We start from the raw sequence: 21805 nt of genomic DNA on the forward strand, positions 1-21805 counted from the left end.
CACGCACAGCGTGACCCCTTTGGCGTGCCCCATCCGAAGCCTGCTGGGAAGCGGGTTACCTTGGCAACTCAGGATTTTCCGGGTTCCTCAGAGCCCGCCCTAGCTGTGCTGTGATTGGAGGGAAGGGCTCAGATGGCCCTGCCCCCTCACGCCACGCCCCTTGCTGCCTGGGCATAGTTCACATTCTCAGTCCTAGTCGGGGCAGAGAGGGGGGAGTGGGAGTGGCTCTGGGTAGTGCGGAGGCGTCTCCTTCCCAGACAACAGGACACCCCCAGCCAGCCTCACCACCATCTGCATGGCAGGGGTGAGAGCAGAGGCCTCTAGGCACCTGCAAGCGCACTTCTAGGTAACTGCAGCCAGCTTCGGGCTTCTGAGCATGGGCAGAGGGCATTCCATCCCTGACGGAGTAGTAGCCAGGTCCATCCTCTTGGCTCCTCTGGGCATGCACAGAGTGCCTTTGGCCGCAATCCTATGCAGGCTTTCCTGGGAGTAAGCCCCATTGGCTATAGTGGGACTTACTTCTGAGTAGACAGGCATTAGGCTGTTTCTCATGTGAACTTCTGGGCCAAAAGATTGGCTGAATATATACTGATTCCCCCCATAGATTCAGCACTGATGAAGCTCTGCTGCTGGGGTTTCCTCTTCAGAGGATGCTGCTGTAGTTCTCTCCACAAATGTGTGTATTTTATTCAGGCTGTGGTGTGTGAGTCTGATTGTCTTCTGTAATGAATTTTTGAGCAATAAAATGTGATCCCACACATACACAGAATAGAACAGGCACAAGTCTGCCTCCCTTGGATTTATGGGCACATCTGACTACATTTCCTCCATATAAGAGAAGCTAACATCATGCTCTTTTCCCTCCCTGCAAGAAGAAAAAAGGCCTCTTGGTACTTGCAAAAGATAGTGGGTTAATATAGGCTGTAAGATAGGCTGGTCTTAGGGCCCCAATCTTTTTGCCTGGGTTAAGATAATGTGTGTGAAGCATTCTTTTTCCCTCACCCCAGTAAAGCTGTCCAGCTTTCCAGCACTGGTGCAACCACAATGCAGCTCCAAGGTAAGGGAACAAATGTTCCCATATCTTGAGGAGACTTTGATGATTGCCTCCCCACCCAAGGATGCAGTGCATGTCTCATTGGCAGGCCTGTACCAGCACTGGAAAATTGGGTAGGACTGGGCCCTTATCCTCTCCATATAGCATCTTAATAGGATGTACAACATGCTGTAAAAATAATCCAAACTCCAGAAATACATCCCCTGCTCCAAAAGAAGCGTCAAAGCCTTTTTCTGAAACTTTAGAGCTGCAACTTGAATTTATCAGATTAATGCAGAAATGGGTGTTAGCTCATTCCTTCTTCTTACTTTACTATTATATTTTAGTCATTATGGTTACTCGTAAAATATATTGTAATATAAGACATACTTTAGAAAGTCAACCTTCTTTTCAATATACTTGCCTCCTAAACAAAAATATGCTCCTGCCCCTTTAAGAGGTGTCTGTTGCAAAGGCAGCTGGAGGGAGGGGGAAATTTGGGCTGGGAAGCTTTGAAAAACAGCTTAGGCAGCCTATGGCATTGGCTTTCTGTAGTCAGCTGAGCTTTATGGGGAGTTGAGGGGGCAGGGCTGGCAAAGGATCTTTCCTGGGATCAGGTGAGTGTTGTGAGGAAGGTGGGGGGAAGGGGGAATCCTATAGGGGGGGTAGTTGTGATTTGCTGAAATACAGTGAAGGGGTTTGGTTTAGCCAGAGAAGCTAAAGCAGCTGTTTGAGAATTACAGTTGAACCATTCCTAGTTAGGGCCCCCCTAAACTTTTTTCCTTCTCTTGAAAATTGATACTTGTGTTTTGAACTCAAGACTGAGAGGCTGTTGATTAGTGTTGTGCATTGCACAAAAGTACTGGAAAGAAAAAGTTGCAAAGGGTTGATGTTGGTAGCAGTGTAAGGTTGTTTGGTCTCTGCTATCAATTTAAGCAAGAGGATTTAAGGATTATGATCAGCATCTGAGAGCCCTATGGGGGGGGGGATGACATTTGAGGCCAAGTTGCACCAGCATGTGAATCCTGCTTGCCTAAACCTCCCTTTAATTCAGATGCCTCCATTTCTCTTTCATTCTTAACTGCAAAAAAAGCCTTGTGCAAGATCTGTTGTAGCCAAGTTCTCTTGGCCTGGAGAGCTTGCTAGCTACCATATGACCCTGGCCCCTGGAAGCTTCTGCCACATTCAGTCTGCTAATGTCAAGAGACTCTGTTGCTTTGGCCACAACAGGCCTTAACCTGATGCCTCTCTTGGGTACTATTTGCAGCTAATTTCTCTAGGATTTCTTGAGCACTCAGGTTCTTATTTGTATTTTGTAGCCTAGATCCTAAATATGTTTTTATTGGGAATAAGGCTCGTGAAGTCGTGTGGAACGTGCATCCTAGTAGATTGCAGTCTCAAATCATAGTCTTAAACCTGTTTGTTAAGACGTAAATCTTGTTGAGGCTTATTCTGCAGCAAACTGGCTTTGGATCAGGCTGCTAATCTTCATTTGCTATCTTTCTGCTGCACCTGTGCAGGGGGAAATAATAACAGCAGAATGTTCTTAGAATGGGATACAAATAAAATAATTGGAATGTTCAGAGTGATTCATGTAATCATTGCTGGAGTCTTAATAACATGCCCATGTGATAGGCCAGTATTTTTATCCCCATGTTGTGGATGGGAAAGGCTGAGGAGGAGTGATAGAGACAAGATGTGAGACCAGGAACTTCCTGATCTGTAGCTATGTGGTCTCATTTAATAGAGGACTTTTTAAAAATGTCAAATGCAGAAAAATTTTCTCTCTTGTTTGTTTTTGCAAGAGACCAGGATAGATTACTCTTAATGCAGACTTATGAAGAAGTCCTGCAAGTTCATAGTCCACAAGATAACTTCTGTCAGGTTGATGGTTTACCAAGACCTTTGTCTTTCCTGCTTTGACTCTCAAAGGCAATGCCTGCCACAGTTGACCAGATAAGGAGCTATGTAGGATTCTGCTATTATTCCTGCTTTACCTCTGAGTTCCATTGTTTCCAGTATAGGATTTCAGAATTGGAGGGTGTGGATTTCAGAAAGACACACAGCCTTGCCCATTAGACCACTGGCTTCCAAGTATGTCACTGGAACATGCAATAAGAAATGACTGTGCTGGATCAGGTTAATGTGGCTCCCTCTAGCCCAGCACCCTGTTTTCAGTGGGGACCAGCCATATCTCCAAGAAGCTGATAAACAGGATGTGACAGAGGAGTAATTTGAATCTCCTCAACCTTCAGAGCACCATCATCTAATCCAGCAGCGAATAGAACCAAAATATGGGCTGCCCTGTGCGTGGGAGCTGTTGTGAATTGAGACAGGCTTATGGCTGTCATTCCTGAACCATACTAGGGGCAAGAGCCTCTGGATGAACTTTAAAGGCCCCCCAAATAAAGTCTGGGGCTCCAGTGCTACTCCTGAGATCTCCCCCAGCAGCTCAGGCAGGCAGCTCAACAATTGAATCCCAACCTTGTCCTGTACACCTAACTTCAGGAACAGGCACTTGAACCTGGATGACTACTCGTCTGGGCACCCTGCTAGGGGGATAGACTCACAATAGCTCTTTGCGCCTTTTCACCCCTGCAGGCAGAGCTGCTGCAGCATCCCACAACCTGGCAGACAAAACTGGGAAAGAGCACCATTCAGCCAGGTCTAAGTGGTACAAACCAGATAAACCTGCTACTCCAGAACAAGGTTCTGGATGGCCAAGTTTTTATGAGTTCCCAATCTGGCGTGAAGCAGTAGCATCTTCAGCCCACCGAGCTGTCTGTAAAAATTGCATAGCCTTGTCCAGCCAGTTAATCGACGCTGGGCCATGGCCTGCCCAAACATGTTTTTTCCCAAACTGCCTTCCCTCAAGCCTTTGGTGTTTGTTCCTTGTTTATGTGCAGGGATGTGTTTCCTTGTCCCCACATGCACTTCAGGCTAATGGGAATTGAGAAACTGACACACCATCTCTTCTAGCAGTGACAAGAAGGATAAAGTACAGAGCTTGGGCTTGGCTGTGCTTCCAGCTATACATCAACTCTGCTCTTTAAAGATGTGCAACTTTAAAGTAGTGGCAGAGCAACTGAGATATGAATCAGGAGCTCCTCGGGTTGAATCCTGTTTCTGCTATGATCTCTTTTTGGTGACTGTATTCAAAAGGACAGGTCCCTGCCCCAACAGGCTTACAGTCTATAAGTAGAAATGGGGGATAGAATGCTGTGCACATTTACTGAGATGAAATTACCTGTGTTCAGTGGGACTGACTCCCAGGAAAATGTTGCATGGAATTGCAGTGCTAACCTCAGTCCTCTCCTCTGTAATATGGAGGTAATAGTAATACTTTACAGGGTTGTTGTAAGGATTGCTGCAGCAGAGGTCCTTTGGATACTTTAAAAATGCTAAATAATGCTGTCTTTGGTTTTGAAGTCTGAACTTGTCATGAGTGTTTGAGGTCATTGTAGCTCCTTACTGTCCTCCACTGTTGTTGTGGTTTTGCACACGACCAGCACGTGACCAGTGAAATAGCTACACAGCATATTATGTTTCTGCAAAACTACCTGTTCTGTGGCTTGTTTCTTCCACTTGTGAACAAGCTGTTGGCAGCCTCTCCATTTTGAATGTATCTGTCTTTTAAACTGGAAGCAGAGCTAATTTAAAGTTGATCTGGATATACTTGTGGCTTTTGATTTATTTTTTTAACATTTAAAGGACCTTTTCTCCCACACTGGCTCATCTGCCAAGGGTTCTGGGTTATTTTTGATCTTTACCTCAAAACCTTCCTTTTCTGGGAAGGCTTTTGCACAACCTCTTAAATCTGTCTACCCTATTGAAGTTAAGCCTATATACTTCTAACTTAAATAAATGCATGTTATTCCCTGGCTAGAAAAAGGATGATCCCTTTGTCTCGTCTAACAAGACAGTTATAAATACACAGAGGGCAGGTTTATCAGTAATTAGCTGTAGTAGCTAGATGGAGCCTCTTGCACAGAGGTAGTCTACTTTGGAATACCAATCACAGGCAGCCAACAACAGGTGAAAGCTGATGCCTTTGTGTCTTTCTTGTAGGTATCTGCTTGGCCAGTGTGGGAAACAGGAATCTGGACTAGACTGGCCTTTACTCTGATCCAACAGAGCTTAGCTTATGGTTGTGATGCTCAGGATTCACATTTTTTGGGAAAGACCCAAAAGCTTGTCCTATAGCAAATATTAGAATTTTTATGAACTTAGTAAACAGTCTGTATGAATTAGAGAGAGGTGGCTTGTTGGGGGTTTTGGAGAAAGACCTCCTATGTGGGTATTGTGATAGGGCAGCTTCTTAACAGGTCTCCCTGCTTCTCTTCACAGCTCAGCTGATCTGTTCCGTGTTGGCACCATGGCTTCTGGGGGCGACGGCCTGGAGGATATTTCTGCGGATTGGGCTGGCACCAGCCTTGTTGACCTGACCTCGCCTGAGCTGGCGAAAACTAACGCCTCCATGCTGGACAGTGGGGAAGATTTTGAAGTCCTGGATGATGATAACGGGGATGGAGAGGAAGACTTGAGCGGGCTACCCCCACTGGAGGATGTCCCTACAAGCAAGACACTGCCAACCAAAGATGCCAGCCAAGAAACCACGGCTCACCCTTCCAAGGAAGACTCCAAAACTGAGGAAGAATGGCTGGATGTTCTGGGTAAGAACCTGCTTGTTTTTGGATTATTTATTTATTTATACAGGCATTTATATACCGCCTTTCTTTGGTCATCAGATTTCTCCTCAGACTTTAATCCAAGGCGGTTTACATAGGCAGGCTGTTCTAAACCCCCGTAGGGATTTTTACAATTGAATAGTTCTAGTCTTTCATAGAACTCCTCGTTCCAGCTAGATTCCTACCCAGTCTGGCCTCTCTCTGGCCCTTCGCCTCCCATGCTCCACTTGTCGGCAACACCTCTGCTACCGAGGGTCAGCTCATCAGTATATCAGCGTGTCATCAGTTTTCGGGTACTTCCGGTTGTTTCAAACTGGCAGCTGCAGATCTTCGGGCATACAAGGCGGCAGCTCTACCAACTGAGCCAGACTTTCTGCCTTTTGTTGATTTGTATCTTTAAGTTCATCAGGTGTAACTAAAGGGTTTGAACACTGTTGTGTTCTCCTTCTCAGACACACCGTGGTCTACAAAAATACCTGCATCTCCCCTTCCTTCCATCAGCCCTATTTTAAATGCAGGTTGTAAGTTTCTTGGGACAGCGAACTGTTTGCTTAAGTTATTTGGAATAGGGCTATACGCATTTTACTTGTTATCCTGACCTTTGCCCACAGCAATCTATGTAGGACTCCCAGAGTCTTCCATCTTGGCACCAACCAAACTTAGGCCTGCTTCAGCAAAGTGACTATGTCATGGGCCTGTTTGGTCATTGATGACATCCTGGCATGACTACTTCATGAAAATGTAGTCTGAATGGTCCTTAATATCATCTTAGTGCCAGTGCTGGCTGCAGTCATGAGAAAAGGTGAAGACTGTCCCCAGTGGTTTGTCCCCAGCAGTAAGCACTCAGATTGCCTCTATAAATTGAGGTCTCATTTAGTTCTTACATCTAATTGTCATTGCTAGCCCTCTTTTCCTCCTTGTGAATTTGCCATTTTTAACTGTCTAAGGTGTATTATGGCAGATAATTCAATAAATTTAGCTGTTTCTGCCCAACATTGCATATACACAACAGGGATGAAATATGTACACCTGTGGAATGGACAGAACCTTATGTGAATGACTTCTATTTGCCTTGAAACCTATGGCCAATCCATGTTCAGTGGATGCCCGTCAAGTTCCATCATTATGCAGGAGAAATGCTTCTTGCTCCTTTCTCTTCACCAGGGGTCTCCAAACTTTCTGGCCAGAGGGCTGCTTCAAATTTCTGGCACAGTGTTGAGGACCAGAAAAAAAATTTAAATATAACATTTAAATAAATAAATTAGAGATGGAACTTAGATGAGTGAATAATTGAATGAATGGGCTCATTCATTCAACCTCTCTGGCCCTCAGCATGCCCTCCAGACACAACCGGAGCACAGCTCTGATTCAGTTTGGTTGAGTGGGCCAGTGGCTTTCAGGGGACAAGAGGTTGGCCGTGGGCCAGACAGAGGCTGACAGCTGGCCGCATCTGGTCCCTGGGCTGGGGTTTGGAGACCCCTGCTCTACACCATAAATAATTTCTCTCTGTCACATCTCCCCTTTGGGGTTTTTGAGAAAAGATTAAAATGTTCTAGCCTTTTGTCTTGGTAGAGGTCCCCAGCCCTTCTGTGTGGGCTTGTCCTTTTCAGCAGCTTTTCCAGCTCAATGATATACTTTTTTGAGATGAATGACCAAAATTACACACAGGATTCCAAACACAATGCCTTCTCTCCTCTTGCTTTTCCCCCCAGGAAGTGGTTTATTGAAGAAAAAAGTTCTTGTAGCAGGTCAAGGCTGGGAGAGTCGGCCAACCAAGGGCCAGGATGTGACTATACGGCTAAAAGTAATGCTGGAGGATGGTACAGTGGTGGAAGAGAACCCCAGCCTTACCTTTTCGGTGGGCGATGGTGACATCATTCAGGTGTGTGCCTCTAATAAAAACTTGCAGAATTCGTCATTGCCATTCAGGGCAGCAAACATTACAGCTGTAAAATTTACTGCTGAAACCATGAGGGATGGGAACCCCCCATTAAATAATTTAAATGGACAGTGGGATTGGGTACTGCGCTGGAATTGCTGTGCTGAGAATATAAGCACCCACATACCTCATTGAATTCTTTACTACTACTTTCCATGTAAAACTTTTGTTTAACTCTTGGATCCAATCCACCCATTATGCAGTGTGAAGTATTACAATTCTGGATTGTTCCATTTGAGACTTCACTGTGTGGGTCATGTTTTAGAATGCATCCCCATGCAAAATAACTATACTAAACTTTTCCTCTAACATGCTCATGTATTACAACTGGTGTATGGTGGTTTGGTTTTTTTATAGGGAAGATTTTTAACACCCCAAACCTGAGCTGCTTGGGACTACAGCGGCGCCAAAAATGGCTGCCGCCGCATCCAGTGCACTTCAGGCAGCCACCAGTGGCTCCTTGGTAGGAGACTTTCGTCCTCTTCCCCTGGGTAAAGTGAGTAGTCCCATGATGGGGCTACTTGATTCTCCCCATTGGGCGGTGAGCCCGACACAGAGGCTCTGGATCCAGTGGAGCAAAGCTCCACTGGTCCCACCTCCCTCCTGCCCCACTCCTTCCCCTCGGAATGCCCTCTCCCTGCCCTGGAATTCCTCTTCCCTGCCTCCCCCACGCTTTCCACCACGCCCCCACCTACCTCTCTGCCAATGTTGGGCTACCGCTGGCAGAGCGCCAGGTCTAGAGCTTGCAAACATGCATTACGGCACGTTTGTGACAGTGTGTACCGGCGGTGAGCCGGCGCACCAAGCTCAGGATTGGGCTCTTGGTTACTACCGTGCACCTGCAATCTGAAGCAGAATAGGTGAGAATCTCAGTCTGCACAATGGTTCTAAATTGCTAGCACAACATGCAGTATTTAGAATTTTTGCCATAGAGATGTCATGAGATAGAATGATCCAAGTAGGTGCCTGTAGACAATTGTCTAATGGCAGCTTTTGATTTTTACTACAAGTTACATAAGAACATAAAGACACTCCTTGTAGTGGACAAAGGTGGGTCCATCTACTCCAGCATCCTGTTTCCAATAATGGTTGGCCAGATGCCTCTGGAAAACTCACAAGCAGGGCAGGAAGGCAACAGCTCTCTGCACCAACTGGTATTCAGAGGTGGATTTCTTCATAGGGACGTTCCATTTTGTCCTAATGATTGATAATCATTGACAGACCTCCATGAATTGTTCTAATTCCACTGACCACTGAGGCAGTGGTCATTGTTACCTCTTGTAGCACTGACTTTCATAGGTCAATTCTGCATTGTGTGTCGGACTTTCTTTGGTCTGTCCTGTCCATCAATTCCATTAGGTGACCTTGGGTTCTTGTATTATAGGAAAGGGATGTAAGCTGCTCTCTCCTCTTTCTCTATACAATGTCCAGCTGTGTGTCACTCTACTACACTTAAAAAAATAAAAATTTATTTGGGCTTCAGGGAATCCCGGTTAAATGACCATCTTTCCCCATCCCCAGCTTAAACATTGAACTGCATCCACAGTCATCCTTCTCACAGAATATTTTTAGGCTTGGACTGTACTCCTTCCTCACAGTGAGCCAAAGAAACACCAAGTACCCGAGAGGAGGAGGAGGAAGAGGAAAGAAGCTAGTTCGGCATATCGTAGTCTTCCCCCTTTTTTTGTTATGATTTCCCTTTGATTTTTATGTAAGCCTCCCTGGGAGCCTTGTCGACTGAAGGGTGGAGTACAAATGTGTTAAATAAATTATCTGAGTAGCGGGTTCAACTTTCCTTCCTCAGGATGCTAACTTACTAAGCAAGCAATTTTTTTTCTCCTATCTATGCAGGCTCTGGATCTGTGTGTGCAGCTGATGGAGATGGGAGAGACGGGGCTAATTCTATCTGATGCAAAATATTGCTTTGGCTCCCAAGGGAGGTATGTGGGAAGGTTCAGTGAAAGAAGGATGAAGATCCATTCCTTGGTAAAGAGGACCTTCTGAAAGGCAGTGGGGGGAGGGCTAAGATCTAATTAAGTACATCAGACTCCTTTCCTGCAAGGAAAAACTGGAGAATTTCAGCTTCTTTGTTCTGGGGAAACCAGTTGACAAATGGGTTTTGCATAGAGGTTTGTGAAATAACTATGTTGAGAGTTGTGTTTTCTCCTTCTGGTAATACTGAAACTCTGTGATCTCTCAGTAAAGCTGATCAGTAGTAAGCTCAGGACAAAGAAAAAGGAGTGCTTTGTACAAGTTGTAATTAACATTGCTGCAAGGTCGGATCTAAAGGTGGCTTTTTTGTTTTTGGCTTGACGTAATAACCCTGCTGAATCATATCAAAGGTCCATTAGCAGGGGATCCTGTTTCCTACCATGGTCGGTACTTCTAGTGATGGCTTTAAAAGGGCATTAGACAAATTGATGGATGCCCTGCTCTTGGGCTTCCTGGAGGCATCTGGTTGACCAGTTTTGCAAGCGGGCTGCTTGACTAAAAAGTCCTGTGATCCAATCCAGGGGTGTACTCAGTAAACAGGGATTGGAATAATTAATGGCAGTCTCTATCAATGGCTAGCAGTCTCTGTGTATAGAGGCAATCTAGTTCAGAATTCTGGATTCTAGTCAAGCAGAGGGAGGTGGAATTTTCAGAGGCAACTGGCTGACCACTGTTGGAGACAGGATGCTGAACTAGATGAGCTTTTGAACTGATCAAGCAAGGCCTAGGCTTTTAACAGCAAGGTGTATTCGGATCTGTCTGAACAGGAGCCCTGACGTACCACCGGACACTGCACTCAGTCTCGAGGTGGAGTTGCTGGCAGCTCAGGATGCCCCGGACTTGGAGCTCCTTAATGGGAATGAGAAAGTTGAACTAGCCAACAAGAAAAGGGAGCATGGCAACGTCCACTACCAGCGAGGGGATTATGTGCAGGCCATCAACTCCTATGACATTGCCCTGAAGGTCATCAGCTCCAGTTCAAAAGGTACCCAGTGTTCACAGCGTGGGGATAGCCTCCATCTGAGGACCTGGGTGGGGGAATAAGTGTTTCACTACAGGTCTGGCTGAGGCCAGTGTATTATGTGGCAGTGAGCTCTCCAGGGGAAACAGTAAGGACATACCAGGATTTCCTGATGTATCCATCAGCAGCAAGGCAGGCTACAGGGGAATTCCAAGGGTATCATCATTGTTCAGAAAGCACAGTCCCATCCCTGAGCCATTTAACTGTCAAGTAGAGGAGAAAGTGAGATGCCAGGAGATGATAAAAATTGGAATGCCCTGTAGCTTCAAGGTGGGGGGCAGACGCCTGCTCCTTGTGCTGGAGGCTTGTTGAGACACACAAGCATCTCTTTCTTGAGGGCAAGAGTGATACATGCCACTAGGTTTAACCAAGAAACAAACAGCCATGCTTTGGGTATAAAATGTTTGGGAGGCATTGAGCAGGTGAACCTTGCAGAGTGTGAGCTAGAAATTTGGCATTAATGTTCTGTAAAGAAAAAGATGCCTGTAACATTATAAGTAGGGTTACCAGACACAAAGGGGAATGTTGTGCCTATACTTTTAACCACTGTATAGAAGAGGGAATTTTTGGCAGGTGCAGCTTTTTAAACCCTTCCAGGTTGATCTGCACCCCCCAAAAATTCCCTTTTCTATACGATGATTAAAAGTATAGGCCAGGAATATCAAACTCATTTAATACAGCGGGCCGAATAGCATTCATTATGTCTGCTGAGGGCTGGATGTCATTAAGCAGGAAGTGATGTCGTTAAGCAGGTCATGACCAGAAATGAGCTCTTTTTCATATTTAACTGCGAATGGCAGAAAATAAAATAAGAAAATCTTGAATCATATTTTCAAGATATGAAATTATATGGGCTGCCCTTTCAGCAGTGCCACCTCAGCACAACAGCAAAGAGCAGCTGGGTGCTGGGACAGCCCAAGGGCTGGATAAAGAGCTTCCAAGGGCCGCATCTGGCTTGCTGGCCTTATGCTTGACACCCCTGGTATAGGCAGTCTGTTCCCCTTTGTATCTGGTAACCTTGATTATAAGGTATTGTGGATGCTGGTGACACAGCACATGATTCTTTACATAAGCAGGTGCTTTAAAAGGAAAAGAAAAATTGAAAATCAAGTTTTTAATTCACAGGTGATTTTGCAGAAGCCTCTTGCCCTCAGCTAGTATCCCCAAAACTTTAGCTCAAATCCCTGCTTCAGTTTTGCAAGTATGTATAACTTTCTGATATAGAAACCCCTCCGTCACCTAACTGAAATTGAAGCCATCTCAAGTCCAGTGTTTAGAGATGACTGAGAGATTTCATAAGTGGTGCAGATTTTTAGGGCATTTTTGGAATCTCCTAGCCACCTCTAAGCACTTGATTTGAGAGGATTTTGGTTTTAGCTGCTGGGGAGTGGGGTGGGGTAGAGGGGAGACTGTCAGGAAGTTGCATTTGAGTTGATGGTTATAAGAAGCTTTTTGGAAACATTGCTGTATGTGCTAGGGCAGCGGTTTTCAACCGCTGTGATGTGGCACATTGGTGTGCCGAGAGGCTGCCTCAGGTGTGCCGCAGGATCAGAGGAGGCAGGCAGCAGCTGGGTGCCCGAGTGCGGGAGAAGCAGCTGCTTTGAGCCTCCCACGGCAGGCAGCACAAGCAAGGGAGCTGCCAGGGAAGGGGCTGGTCAGGGCTACTTTGCATCCCACGCAGCAGCTGAAGAGTCCTCTTGGAGCTTGCTCCTGCTACTGAGCCTGACTGAGGGCTGCAACCTGATCCTCACTTTCCTGGGAGTAAGCCCCATTGGCTACTATGGGGCTTACTTCTGAGTAGACATGCATAGGGTTGGGCATGGAGGTTGTTGCCTGCCTGCATGATGATTGGCCAACAAGAGAAGCCTGGAGGAGCCAGGAGGTGGGAGCTGCTGAGTGAGTGAGAAGAGGGATCCAGAAGCAGGCAAGCAGGTACATAGTGAGCAAGTCTACTGAGGCCCCCAACCTAAAGTTTCAGGGTCCCTGAAAGTCCCTTTTCCTTGCCAGTTTGCCTGCAACTCCCCAAAGCGACCTTCCCTGCACTTTGGGGCTTTTAGAGGAAGGGCGCTGTGCCACAATCCTATCTACACTTTCCTGGGAGTAAGCCCCATTGACTATAATGGGGCTTTCTTCTGAGCAGGCATGCATAGGATTGGGCTCTGGGGATGCTATACCATCCACACTTTCCTGGGAGTAAGCCCCATTGACTATAATGGGGCTTACTTGGAGCAGGCATGCATAGGCTTGGGCTCTGGGGGTGCTATCCCATCCACACTCATCTGGAAGTAAGCCCATTGACTAAAATGGGGCTTACTTCTGAGCAGGCATGCATAGGATTGGGCTTTTGGTTGCACTCTTTTTTCTCAGATACACAAGCAGGCAATTGGCACTTCTCTCTCCTCTTCTCCCCCACCCCCTTCCCCAGGAATATTTCCTGGGGAAATAATACATAATTTAATGTAAGTAAAAAACTGGTAGTGTGCCTTGACAATTTTAGTGCCTTGTCAGTGTGCCATGAGCTAAAAAAGGTTGAAAATGGCTGTGCTAGGGGGAGCCCAGTCCCTGATGTGAAGCCCCATCCCTTTCCAGACTAACTCCACCCCTTTATTTACCACAGTCGACTTCAGCCCAGAGGAAGAGGCCAAATTGCTGGAAGTGAAGATTAAATGCTTGAACAATTTAGCTGCTTCTCAGCTTAAACTGGACCATTATGAAGCAGCCTTGAGATCCTGCAACCAAGTGCTTGAGCAACAGCCAGATAACATCAAGGCTCTCTTTCGGAAAGGAAAGGTATGGAGGTTTCAAGCATGGGTATCTGTTGTTAGCTGATTCCTAAGTATTCCTCTGCTCATCATGAGTGTCTATGATAATTTTAAAAGGATCTTGGTAGATTAAGTTGGCATATGAAAATGGTTATAAAGAACAAAGCATACTTGGTTTTTGAGGTCATGTGTGAATGTGCTGTAGAAGGCAATTTCTTAGAAGAGGCATTCCCTGTTCTGTAACATAGAAAATTGTGACTAAGAATATCCCATTCCCAATTAATCAGGCATCAGATTTCAGAACAGTGGTTAATTATTTTAAAATAGCGCCATTTGCCTTTTAAGAAGTTATCTTAGACATTTCTTCCTTATGTGAGAAGAGGAATTCCTCCATCTTAGAAGAGGTATTCCCCATTTTCTTACATACAGAAGAGAGCCTCATCTCAGAGACATCCCCTCTTGTGTGTTCCCTCATCTCAGAGACATTCCCTCTGAGAATGGGGAGTGTTTCATATTGGGAAAATTTCCTCCGATGTGAAAGAGGAGGGAGAATGCTGCTTCTGAGAAGTCTGCCATCTGCAGTTTTTAAAAGTACTCTTATTAAAAAATACTTTGAAAATTACATGATTAAGTGGAGGCAGCTTTTTAGTTAGTTAAAAAGTTGTTAATTAATTAAACTTTGTAGCTTTGTAAAGTACAAAATTCTTAGGGTTTGTTTAGAATTTTAGTGTTCAGTGTCTTGCGCAAGAAATTGTGATGTCTGTCCTGTCTGCAGTCCTGCAGATTAGGTCAATATGATTTATTCCCATATTAGGCTGCCCAGAGAACTTACTTCTGAGTAGAAATGATTGCTGTGTCATTCTCTTAGCCAATGTGTTACTCTATCTCTCTGGTGCATTTCAAAGCTTCTTCCTGTGTTGTCTTCTAGGTCCTGGCCCAGCAAGGGGAGTACAGTGAGGCTATTCCCATCTTAAAAGTTGCTTTGAAGCTGGAGCCATCAAATAAGGTACATTTGACCTGTGCTGAGTCTTGAACTGGGAATTCTCAATAGCTGCTGTCCCGGGATTGGGCCCATGCAGCCCACTGCCCTGGAGGTGGTGCTTCTGTGAAAACCAGTCTCTGTTGCTTTATGGCAGAGGTTCCCAAACTGGGGACTGGGAAGCCCTGTGTCTGAAGGGGCAGGGTGGGGAGATGGCAGCGATGTGATCACTGCGATCATGCCCCCACGAGGGACAGAAGGGGGTTTTAGACTTACCCAAACCAGCACTGGCCTTCCCACGCCTCAGAAAAGTTAAAAATAGTGATCATGACTTACTTGCAGTTGCAAACCGGAAGTAGGTCACAATAGCAATTTTGAACTCTTCTGAGATGCAGGGAACCTTGCAGAGGGGTCTGCGGGGATTCTCCACACCCCCTGGAGGTCAGCACTGGCTTCTAAATCCCCTTCTGTCCCTGGTGGCACTGCAGTTGTGGCAGTCATGTTGCTGCCACCCCCACCCCTGCACGTACATATTGCTTAAGAGTTTGGGAATCATTGCTTTATAGCCTTGGCAAAAGGGAAGTCCTGTTTCATGCAGTGTGTTGGACTGGTCTAGAAGGACCAACAGTTTTACTCAGTATGGCAACTTCAAACATTTGTATCTTTGTTTTCTTCAGTAATAGGTAAAGGATGCCACAGCTAGTTTCTTGAGCAGGTGGGAGAAGGGACATAAAGATACGTCTGCTTTAGTATCCTGCTTCCAACAGTGGTCAGTCAGAGGCTTCTGGGAAGCCCATAGACAGGGCACAAAGGCAGCAGTCCTTTCTTGCTGCGTGTCCCCAGAATCTGGAAGCCAGAGAAAGTGCCTCTGAACATTGCAGTTCCATCAAGCAATCATAAGAACGCAAGAATAGCCCATCTGAATAAGAGCAAGGTTCCCTCTTGACTAGCATCCTGCTTTCAGTAGTGGCCAAACAGATGCCTCCAAGAAGCTCGCAAGCAGGGCATGAATGTGATACATCTCCCCCCCCCCCAGTTCCCCAGCAGCTCACATTTGGAGAATGTCCATGTTCAGAGGCACTTCCATGACCAACAGCCCTTGATGGTCCCCTTCTCCACAGATCTGTCAAATTCTCTTGTAATGTCCCATCTCAGCTAATTGCTGTCTGCCTATTTGGTGGCAGCATGCTCTGTAAATTAATTTTGCCAGCTGGCATCTTCAAAGGAGTCATCCTGAACAGGTCACATCCTGAGTGCTTGTTTCCTGATGACTAGGGACACCGGGAGCCTCCATAGACAGTCTTTCCTGTATTCTCATCCTTGAAGGAGTCCTGCATGTTGCCATTTGGAGAACAGGAGGGGTGGCAGTGACTCTAAAACGTTTTCCCCCTTCTCTCCTATTGACCTTCAGACCATTCACACAGAGCTCTCAAAGCTGGTGAAGAAGCATGCTGACCAAAAGAGCATGGAAACAGAAATGTACCGCAAGATGCTGGGGAACACTGGCTCAGGTGGCCCTCCTGCCAAGTGTAAAGATAAGTCATCCCGGGTAGGTGGCTAAAAGGAATATGGCCTGATGGTAAAATCCTGGAATGCTAGAGGTGGAAAGCTCACAACCTCAAAAAGCAGACTGTTCCAGTGCCAGACAGCCCAGGCAGTAGGAAATCATTCCTCGTTTCTTGCTCACATCTCCTTTCCTGTAGTTCCTACTCACTGTTTCCACTTTCACAGACAAATCCTCTCTTCCTTCTGTGTGGCAGTCCTTCAGATACTTGTAGATGGCATCTTGTGCATCTTCCCTTGTTTTTGTTCTCTGTCTTGTACCATGTTTGTGCTGGGGAGAGCTTTGATGCCATGTGACTGAACTGGCATGATGGTCGGTGATGATCAACTTGCGCTGCAGTCCAGTGCCTGCCTGACACTTAAGTCTCTCTGTTGGGATTTGCTTCCAAGTCAACATAGACAGGATTGGACTGTAAAAGGTGTCCCCAATTAATCAGGCTGATTCTATACTTTAACTATGTGGATTCAGGGGCTCTGTTTTAATCACTCCTAATGGGATTCTGGTCAAGCCCCAACTGAGTTTTGCTGAGGACCAGGAATAAGGGAGCATCCTTGACTTTACTTTCTCAAAATTTTGACCCAGGCAGGGCCCCAGAAGCAGTTTGGGGAATTATTATTACTATTTTTAAATTAAATATATGCACTTAACTGAGTACTTCCTTAGAAGGAGACATTACCTTCTGGGTAAAAGAGCCTCTTTTAAGCTTGCAGCTGCTATAACACAGACATGCATCATCTTAAAAACTAGGACAACATGCTACTGTCTTTAGAACATTCTGTTTTTTCCCCCATATGCAAAAAATATGTAGATTTAATTGATTTAATTGACAAGCCTATGCATGTCTGCTCAGAAGTCCCATCAAGTTCAGTGGGGCTTGCTCCCAGCTAAGTGCTCAATGGATTGTAGCCTTATTAGTGTAAGTTTTACTAGATTGATTTTATTGGGTGCTAGTCCTAGTTGTGGTAGCATACCTTGAGCTGGTTTGGTTCCCTATATGTCTCTCGCAGCCTAACTCTACCAGGGTGGCTGTGAAGAGGGAGAGAGGAGAACTGTGGCTGCAGCTCATGGTCCTCAGAAGGGGGGCAGGATAAATGATTATTCATGAAACTCAGTAGCTCCACAAAATATGAAATTTCAGCTTACCAAACACTTAAGGTGTGTTAATTTAGAATGGAATTAAATCAAATAATTATGGTTTGGGGAACATAAATGACCCTTATTTTGCACTCGGTCTCAGCGACCCCCCTGTCAAACTGAATACTTTTTGTTTTTTTTATCTCCTCTCCAGTCGATTCCTTGGAAGTGGCTGTTTGGTGCCACTGCTGTAGCGCTGGGAGGCGTGGCCTTGTCTGTTGTCATTGCAGCCAGAAACTAGTGTCCACTGCTGGTGGCAACTGTGAGGTGCCAGATCAGAAGACCAGTCCTTCCCCCTCCCCCTCCCACCTGGCCTTTGTCTGAAACACCGTTTGGACTGTAGATTGGCTGGGGCCGGGGCTTTGCTCCTCCCTGACTGGAGGCTCTACCCACCCACCCTCCACATCAACTGTGAAGTCACTTAGCAGGATATGCCCCTGTTGGGGACAGAGACCTAGAGCTGCTTGTGTGACTGGAATACTGGGAGTGGAAAAGGAGGACCAGAAGCATGTTATTCTTGGCAAAGGAAACTGGAAAGTGTTGGACGCTCTACACAGTTCTGTGTGCGTGTTTTTATTTTTTTCCCCACCCTCCTATTCCTCCTCCTTTCCTAAGCCCTTATTTCTTTTTTGAATTAGTCTCATAACTGCTGTGGGGGGAGGTAGGAAGAGGCTTGGAGCTGACTGTGAAATCTCAGGAAAGGGTGAGCTACAGAAGTTTGGGGAGGGGAAGGAGAGAGGGGCAGGGGGAGACACCTGGAGAAGCATGTAGAGGATAGGTGTGACAAATTACTGGCAGGAGCTTGGGGTTTCTTAGAGATGCTCAGGGCTATTTAACAGCATCTCCATTTTATTTTTGGTTAGTCAGAAGTGGGAAAGATCAGCTGGGCATCCACACCCTCTGCCCAGCTGTTAAAATGGACAGTTTCTCCTCCCACAGTCGTGGTGGAGATTCTGCTACCCCACTTCCATCATTCTCCAGTGGCCCAAAAAGCATGGTATCTGGGCAATCCCACCACCCCCTGTGAATTCCTCTTCCAAAAAGTTGGTGGTGTTCCCCTGCCCTTCCCCTGTTCCTTCCTTGGCCTTGCCACCAGCATTGCATTGGCATCAGTGACTGCCAACCGCAGCTGGTCATGCTTCACTTGGATATATAATATATATATTTTTTTGCCTCTCTTGAATTCAGACTGTGAAGAAGAAGAAAAAAAACACCCCCCTGACCACAATCTTCTAATAAAGTGACTGTTCTGAGCAGGTTTGCATTCCAAGCAGTGGTTCTCCTTCGCTGATGGAGCAACGGTGTAGTGTTAAAGTACAGGGCATAGCACCCTGCCAATAAGCATAAATGTAGCCAATGCTAGGTTTTTGTACGGGTGGTAAGAGGGAGGAAGTACAGATTCCAACATGGATTGGAGCCACTGCTTTGTAAACCTTCACTCCCCTCTTGTCACATTCTGTGTTTAAACATTGATTTCTCCTCTTCCCAACAATCCTGTGAGGTGGCTTAGTTAAAGGCTGTGAAAAGGCTGGTCCAGTATCCTGCTTCCAGTGTTGACCAGCTCGCGTCCTGTTTTCAACAGCAGCCAGCCTGATACATTTGAGAAACCTACAAGAAGGGTATGAAGGAAAGGCACAGATGATTCCTAGCATCTGTTGTTCAGTGGTGGACTGCCTTTGTGAGGTTTCACAAAGCCATTGACAGACCTCTCTGTCTACTACATGACTGTATCTAAATTTCCTTTTAAGGCCACCACCGTATCTTACTCCAAATTATGGAATGAGATAGTGACCCAGGACATCCCAGGGTTCTTTGTGGTTGAGATTTGAACCTCTCCCCCCCCCCTCCATAAAACAGGCTTCTTTGTTATACCAACTCAGATTGCCCTCTTCTTCTAATTCATGGGAAGGTACAGAGGCAAATTTTTACAAGCAGTGTGCAGTAATGTACCATGTTTTGGAAGAGGTCGCAGTGTGTTTTCATTCCTGCTGCCATTAATGGCTGATTGTAGAATTGGGAGTGAGTTCTCAGTTCCACACATACCAGCCCTCAAAGACTTGATTCCATGTACATTCCAAAAAATGCAAGCTTATATGTTTAGAAAGCTAACAGGAATTCACCTCTGAACTTACTGGAAGCATCTGGTTCAAATTGGGAATAAATGTGTAGTGTTAGTTACTGTAATTATGCTTTATGATTTTTTCTCATAATTCCCCCTCCCTGTGTCAACTGCAATATTCAGTGGTTAAATATGGTTAACTGTTGGGTTGCAGGATCGGGCTCAATGGGAGGTAGCCAGTTGGTTTGCTCTGCTCCTCCCACTAACTCTGACCAAATGGCTTTTCCATCTTGAAAAAAATACTCTGAATTTAATTTGTTACTGCAGTGGTATTCAAACTGGTGGGTTGCAACCCACCAGCTTGTATAACACTGCTTCTGGCCCTTAAAGAGAAGGAGAGAGGCAGCAATGCGATCCTAAGATCATGTTGCTAACAGAGGCGAAAGGGGACTGCTTCTACTTAGAGCAGGGGTCTCCAGACTTTTTGGCCAGAGGGCCACACCAATGTCTGGCATGGTTTTGAGGGCTGAAAAAAAATTAAATATGAAATTTATATAAATATATTAGAGATGGAACTTAGATGTGTGAATAAATGAATGAATGGGCTCATTCATTCAACCTCTCTGGCCCTTAGAACACCCTCCAGACGCAACCAGAGCATAGTTCCAGTGGGCCAGGGGCTTTCAGGGGTCAAGAGGCTGGTTGTGGGCCAGATAGAGGCTCGCTGCAGGCTGCATCTGACCCCCTGGGGTGAAGTTTGGGGACCACTGACTTAGGACTGCTGCAACATCCAGGAGTTGCAGGGAGCCCATGCAGCCCTCCTCAGGGCTCCCCTAGTCTTAGAATTTTGGAAAAAAGTGATCGCAAACCACTTCCAGTTTGCAGTTGCAACCAGGAAGTGATTTGTGATGGCTTTTTTTTTTACATTCTAAGCCTTGGGGAGCCCTGGAGGGCTGCATGGGGCTCCCTGCAACTCCTGGATGTTGCAGCAGCCCTCTAAGTAAAAGTGCCCCCCATTAGTGATGTGATCCTGGGGATCATGTTGCTGCCTTTGTCCCCTCCCCTGCAAAGACTTGCCTCAGGAGTTTTACTCCAGAGAAGTTTGAGAACCCTGCCTTACTGGAAGAGGGGGAGAAGAAAGACCAGGACACTATTTAATGTTTTAATACATCAATATATTATGTCATAATTTAAAAAATATAATACAGAAAGCAATTTATGATGCCCATTTTGTGCTCTGATCAGCTACCCCCCATTTCCTGGACTGTACCACAATGTTACATCATGGCTATATCCCATTCAAACTGGCAACATTTGTACCTGCATCTTTTTTTGAGTCCTATTTCCAGTGCATCATCAGAAAAGTCTCATTTGTCCTAACCTTAATGAATTTCAGCAGGGGAAAAAACAGAAATCCAATCACATGCACTAGTTTATGGAAAAAGTCATTTATTACACCATTGAAGACAGTAGAGTCAACGTTCATACAGCAGCAGGTGCAGTAGGTTCATACAGCAGGTTCAGAGAGGAGCAAGAAAACCACCAAACTGGTATTCTAGCTGCTGGTTGAGTCTAGGTGGTGCCACTGCCTATAGTTTCTACGGCTCATTTCAGGACTCACTTGGCTTGTCCCCCAGCTCCTCCTTCTTTTCCTTTCCATTGGGCGTCTCTGGTGTAGCTGGTGTCTCCTGTTGCACATTGATGGGAATGGTCTTCTCGGTTGTGGATGCTGCCAACCGTGGTGCCTCAATGCACAGCTGCCCTTCCGGAGTCAAAGAGCATGAGACACCCTGGAGTTCCACATCAAGTGGGAGCAATGTCTCCCGGTGCAACTCTTGATGCTCCTGCCAGTAGCCGCCTTCCTCTCTTTCGCTCTCGCGCTGACGCTTGGCCATCACCGACACTCTCCTCCCATCCAGCTTAACCGTCAGCTCCTCTGGCGCAAAGCCGACCACATCCACGGAGAACTGGTATTTCCCATCCAGTTGCTTTTTCTCGCTGGCTTGGGCGCCACTCTCCTCACGTGGCTCCTTGCGATCTTCACGTTCCCAGACCCAAAGCGGTGAGGCCTGGAAGAAGGACCGACTCATCTTCTCCATCTCCTGCATCTGCCTCTCCATGTCATTCACCACCCGGTCGATGAGGCTGTGGCTGGATGGCCACAGGACCCTGCAAGCTGGCTGGGGGTCACTGATCCAGACAGGGCCCAGGCCGGGCAAGGGCCAGCGTCTCACAGGAAGCATCCGCAACAGGAGTCGAGAGTAGCTTGCCATGGCAACACAGAGCAGAAAAACTCAGGCTTTTTGCTGTGTTCTGGCTGAAGCAGTGTCTGCCTTTATATAACAGAGCGAGGCCAACTGAGTCCAGCCCTCCCCTGCCCATATATGGTGCTGTGGGGAAGGTCTTGGCCCAGCTTCAAGCATGATGCAACGGCTTGTAACAGGACTCAGAGTTTTCTGCACATGTCTGGAAAGAAGGTGGCTGTTCCAGAGCCACCGAGAGCTGGCGGATGCAGGGGGGCTGGCTGACCCTCTCCAAAGAAATGGAACTGCTTTGGAAAGGGGCCAAGGAATGGCCCCTTCTCCCCCCAACTCAGCTTGTAGAGAGAAAAGCAGGACATGATTTGGTCTTCTG

General features: G+C 46.3%; 2 protein-coding genes across 5 annotated transcripts; one reads left to right on the forward strand and one right to left on the reverse strand.

The window, feature by feature from the left end:
* Window positions 1-260: 260 nt before the first annotated feature.
* Window positions 261-18368, forward strand: FKBP8 (FKBP prolyl isomerase 8). Of its 4 annotated transcripts, none has more exons than XM_066635702.1 (9): window positions 261-346; window positions 5381-5706; window positions 7434-7603; window positions 9512-9600; window positions 10420-10637; window positions 13291-13463; window positions 14364-14441; window positions 15826-15963; window positions 17267-18368. In XM_066635702.1, the coding sequence occupies exons 2-9, from the start codon at window positions 5409-5411 to the stop codon at window positions 17351-17353; spliced, it is 1251 nt and encodes a 416-aa protein (XP_066491799.1). In that variant the 5' UTR covers window positions 261-346; window positions 5381-5408; the 3' UTR covers window positions 17354-18368. The 4 variants fall into 4 exon arrangements, with proteins under 4 accessions (XP_066491799.1, XP_066491801.1, XP_066491803.1 ...); XM_066635704.1 differs by having other exon boundaries at window positions 282-304; XM_066635706.1 differs by lacking the exon at window positions 261-346 and adding an exon at window positions 655-676.
* Window positions 18369-20324: 1956 nt separating this feature from the next.
* LOC136659170 (heat shock protein 30C-like) lies at window positions 20325-21509 on the reverse strand. Its single transcript, XM_066636269.1, has one exon. The coding sequence runs from the start codon at window positions 21442-21444 to the stop codon at window positions 20782-20784; it is 663 nt and encodes a 220-aa protein (XP_066492366.1). The 5' UTR covers window positions 21445-21509; the 3' UTR covers window positions 20325-20781.
* Window positions 21510-21805: the final 296 nt, after the last annotated feature.

Source organism: Tiliqua scincoides, chromosome 8 (genome assembly GCF_035046505.1).
Source record: "Tiliqua scincoides isolate rTilSci1 chromosome 8, rTilSci1.hap2, whole genome shotgun sequence".
Classification (NCBI taxonomy): domain Eukaryota; kingdom Metazoa; phylum Chordata; class Lepidosauria; order Squamata; family Scincidae; genus Tiliqua; species Tiliqua scincoides.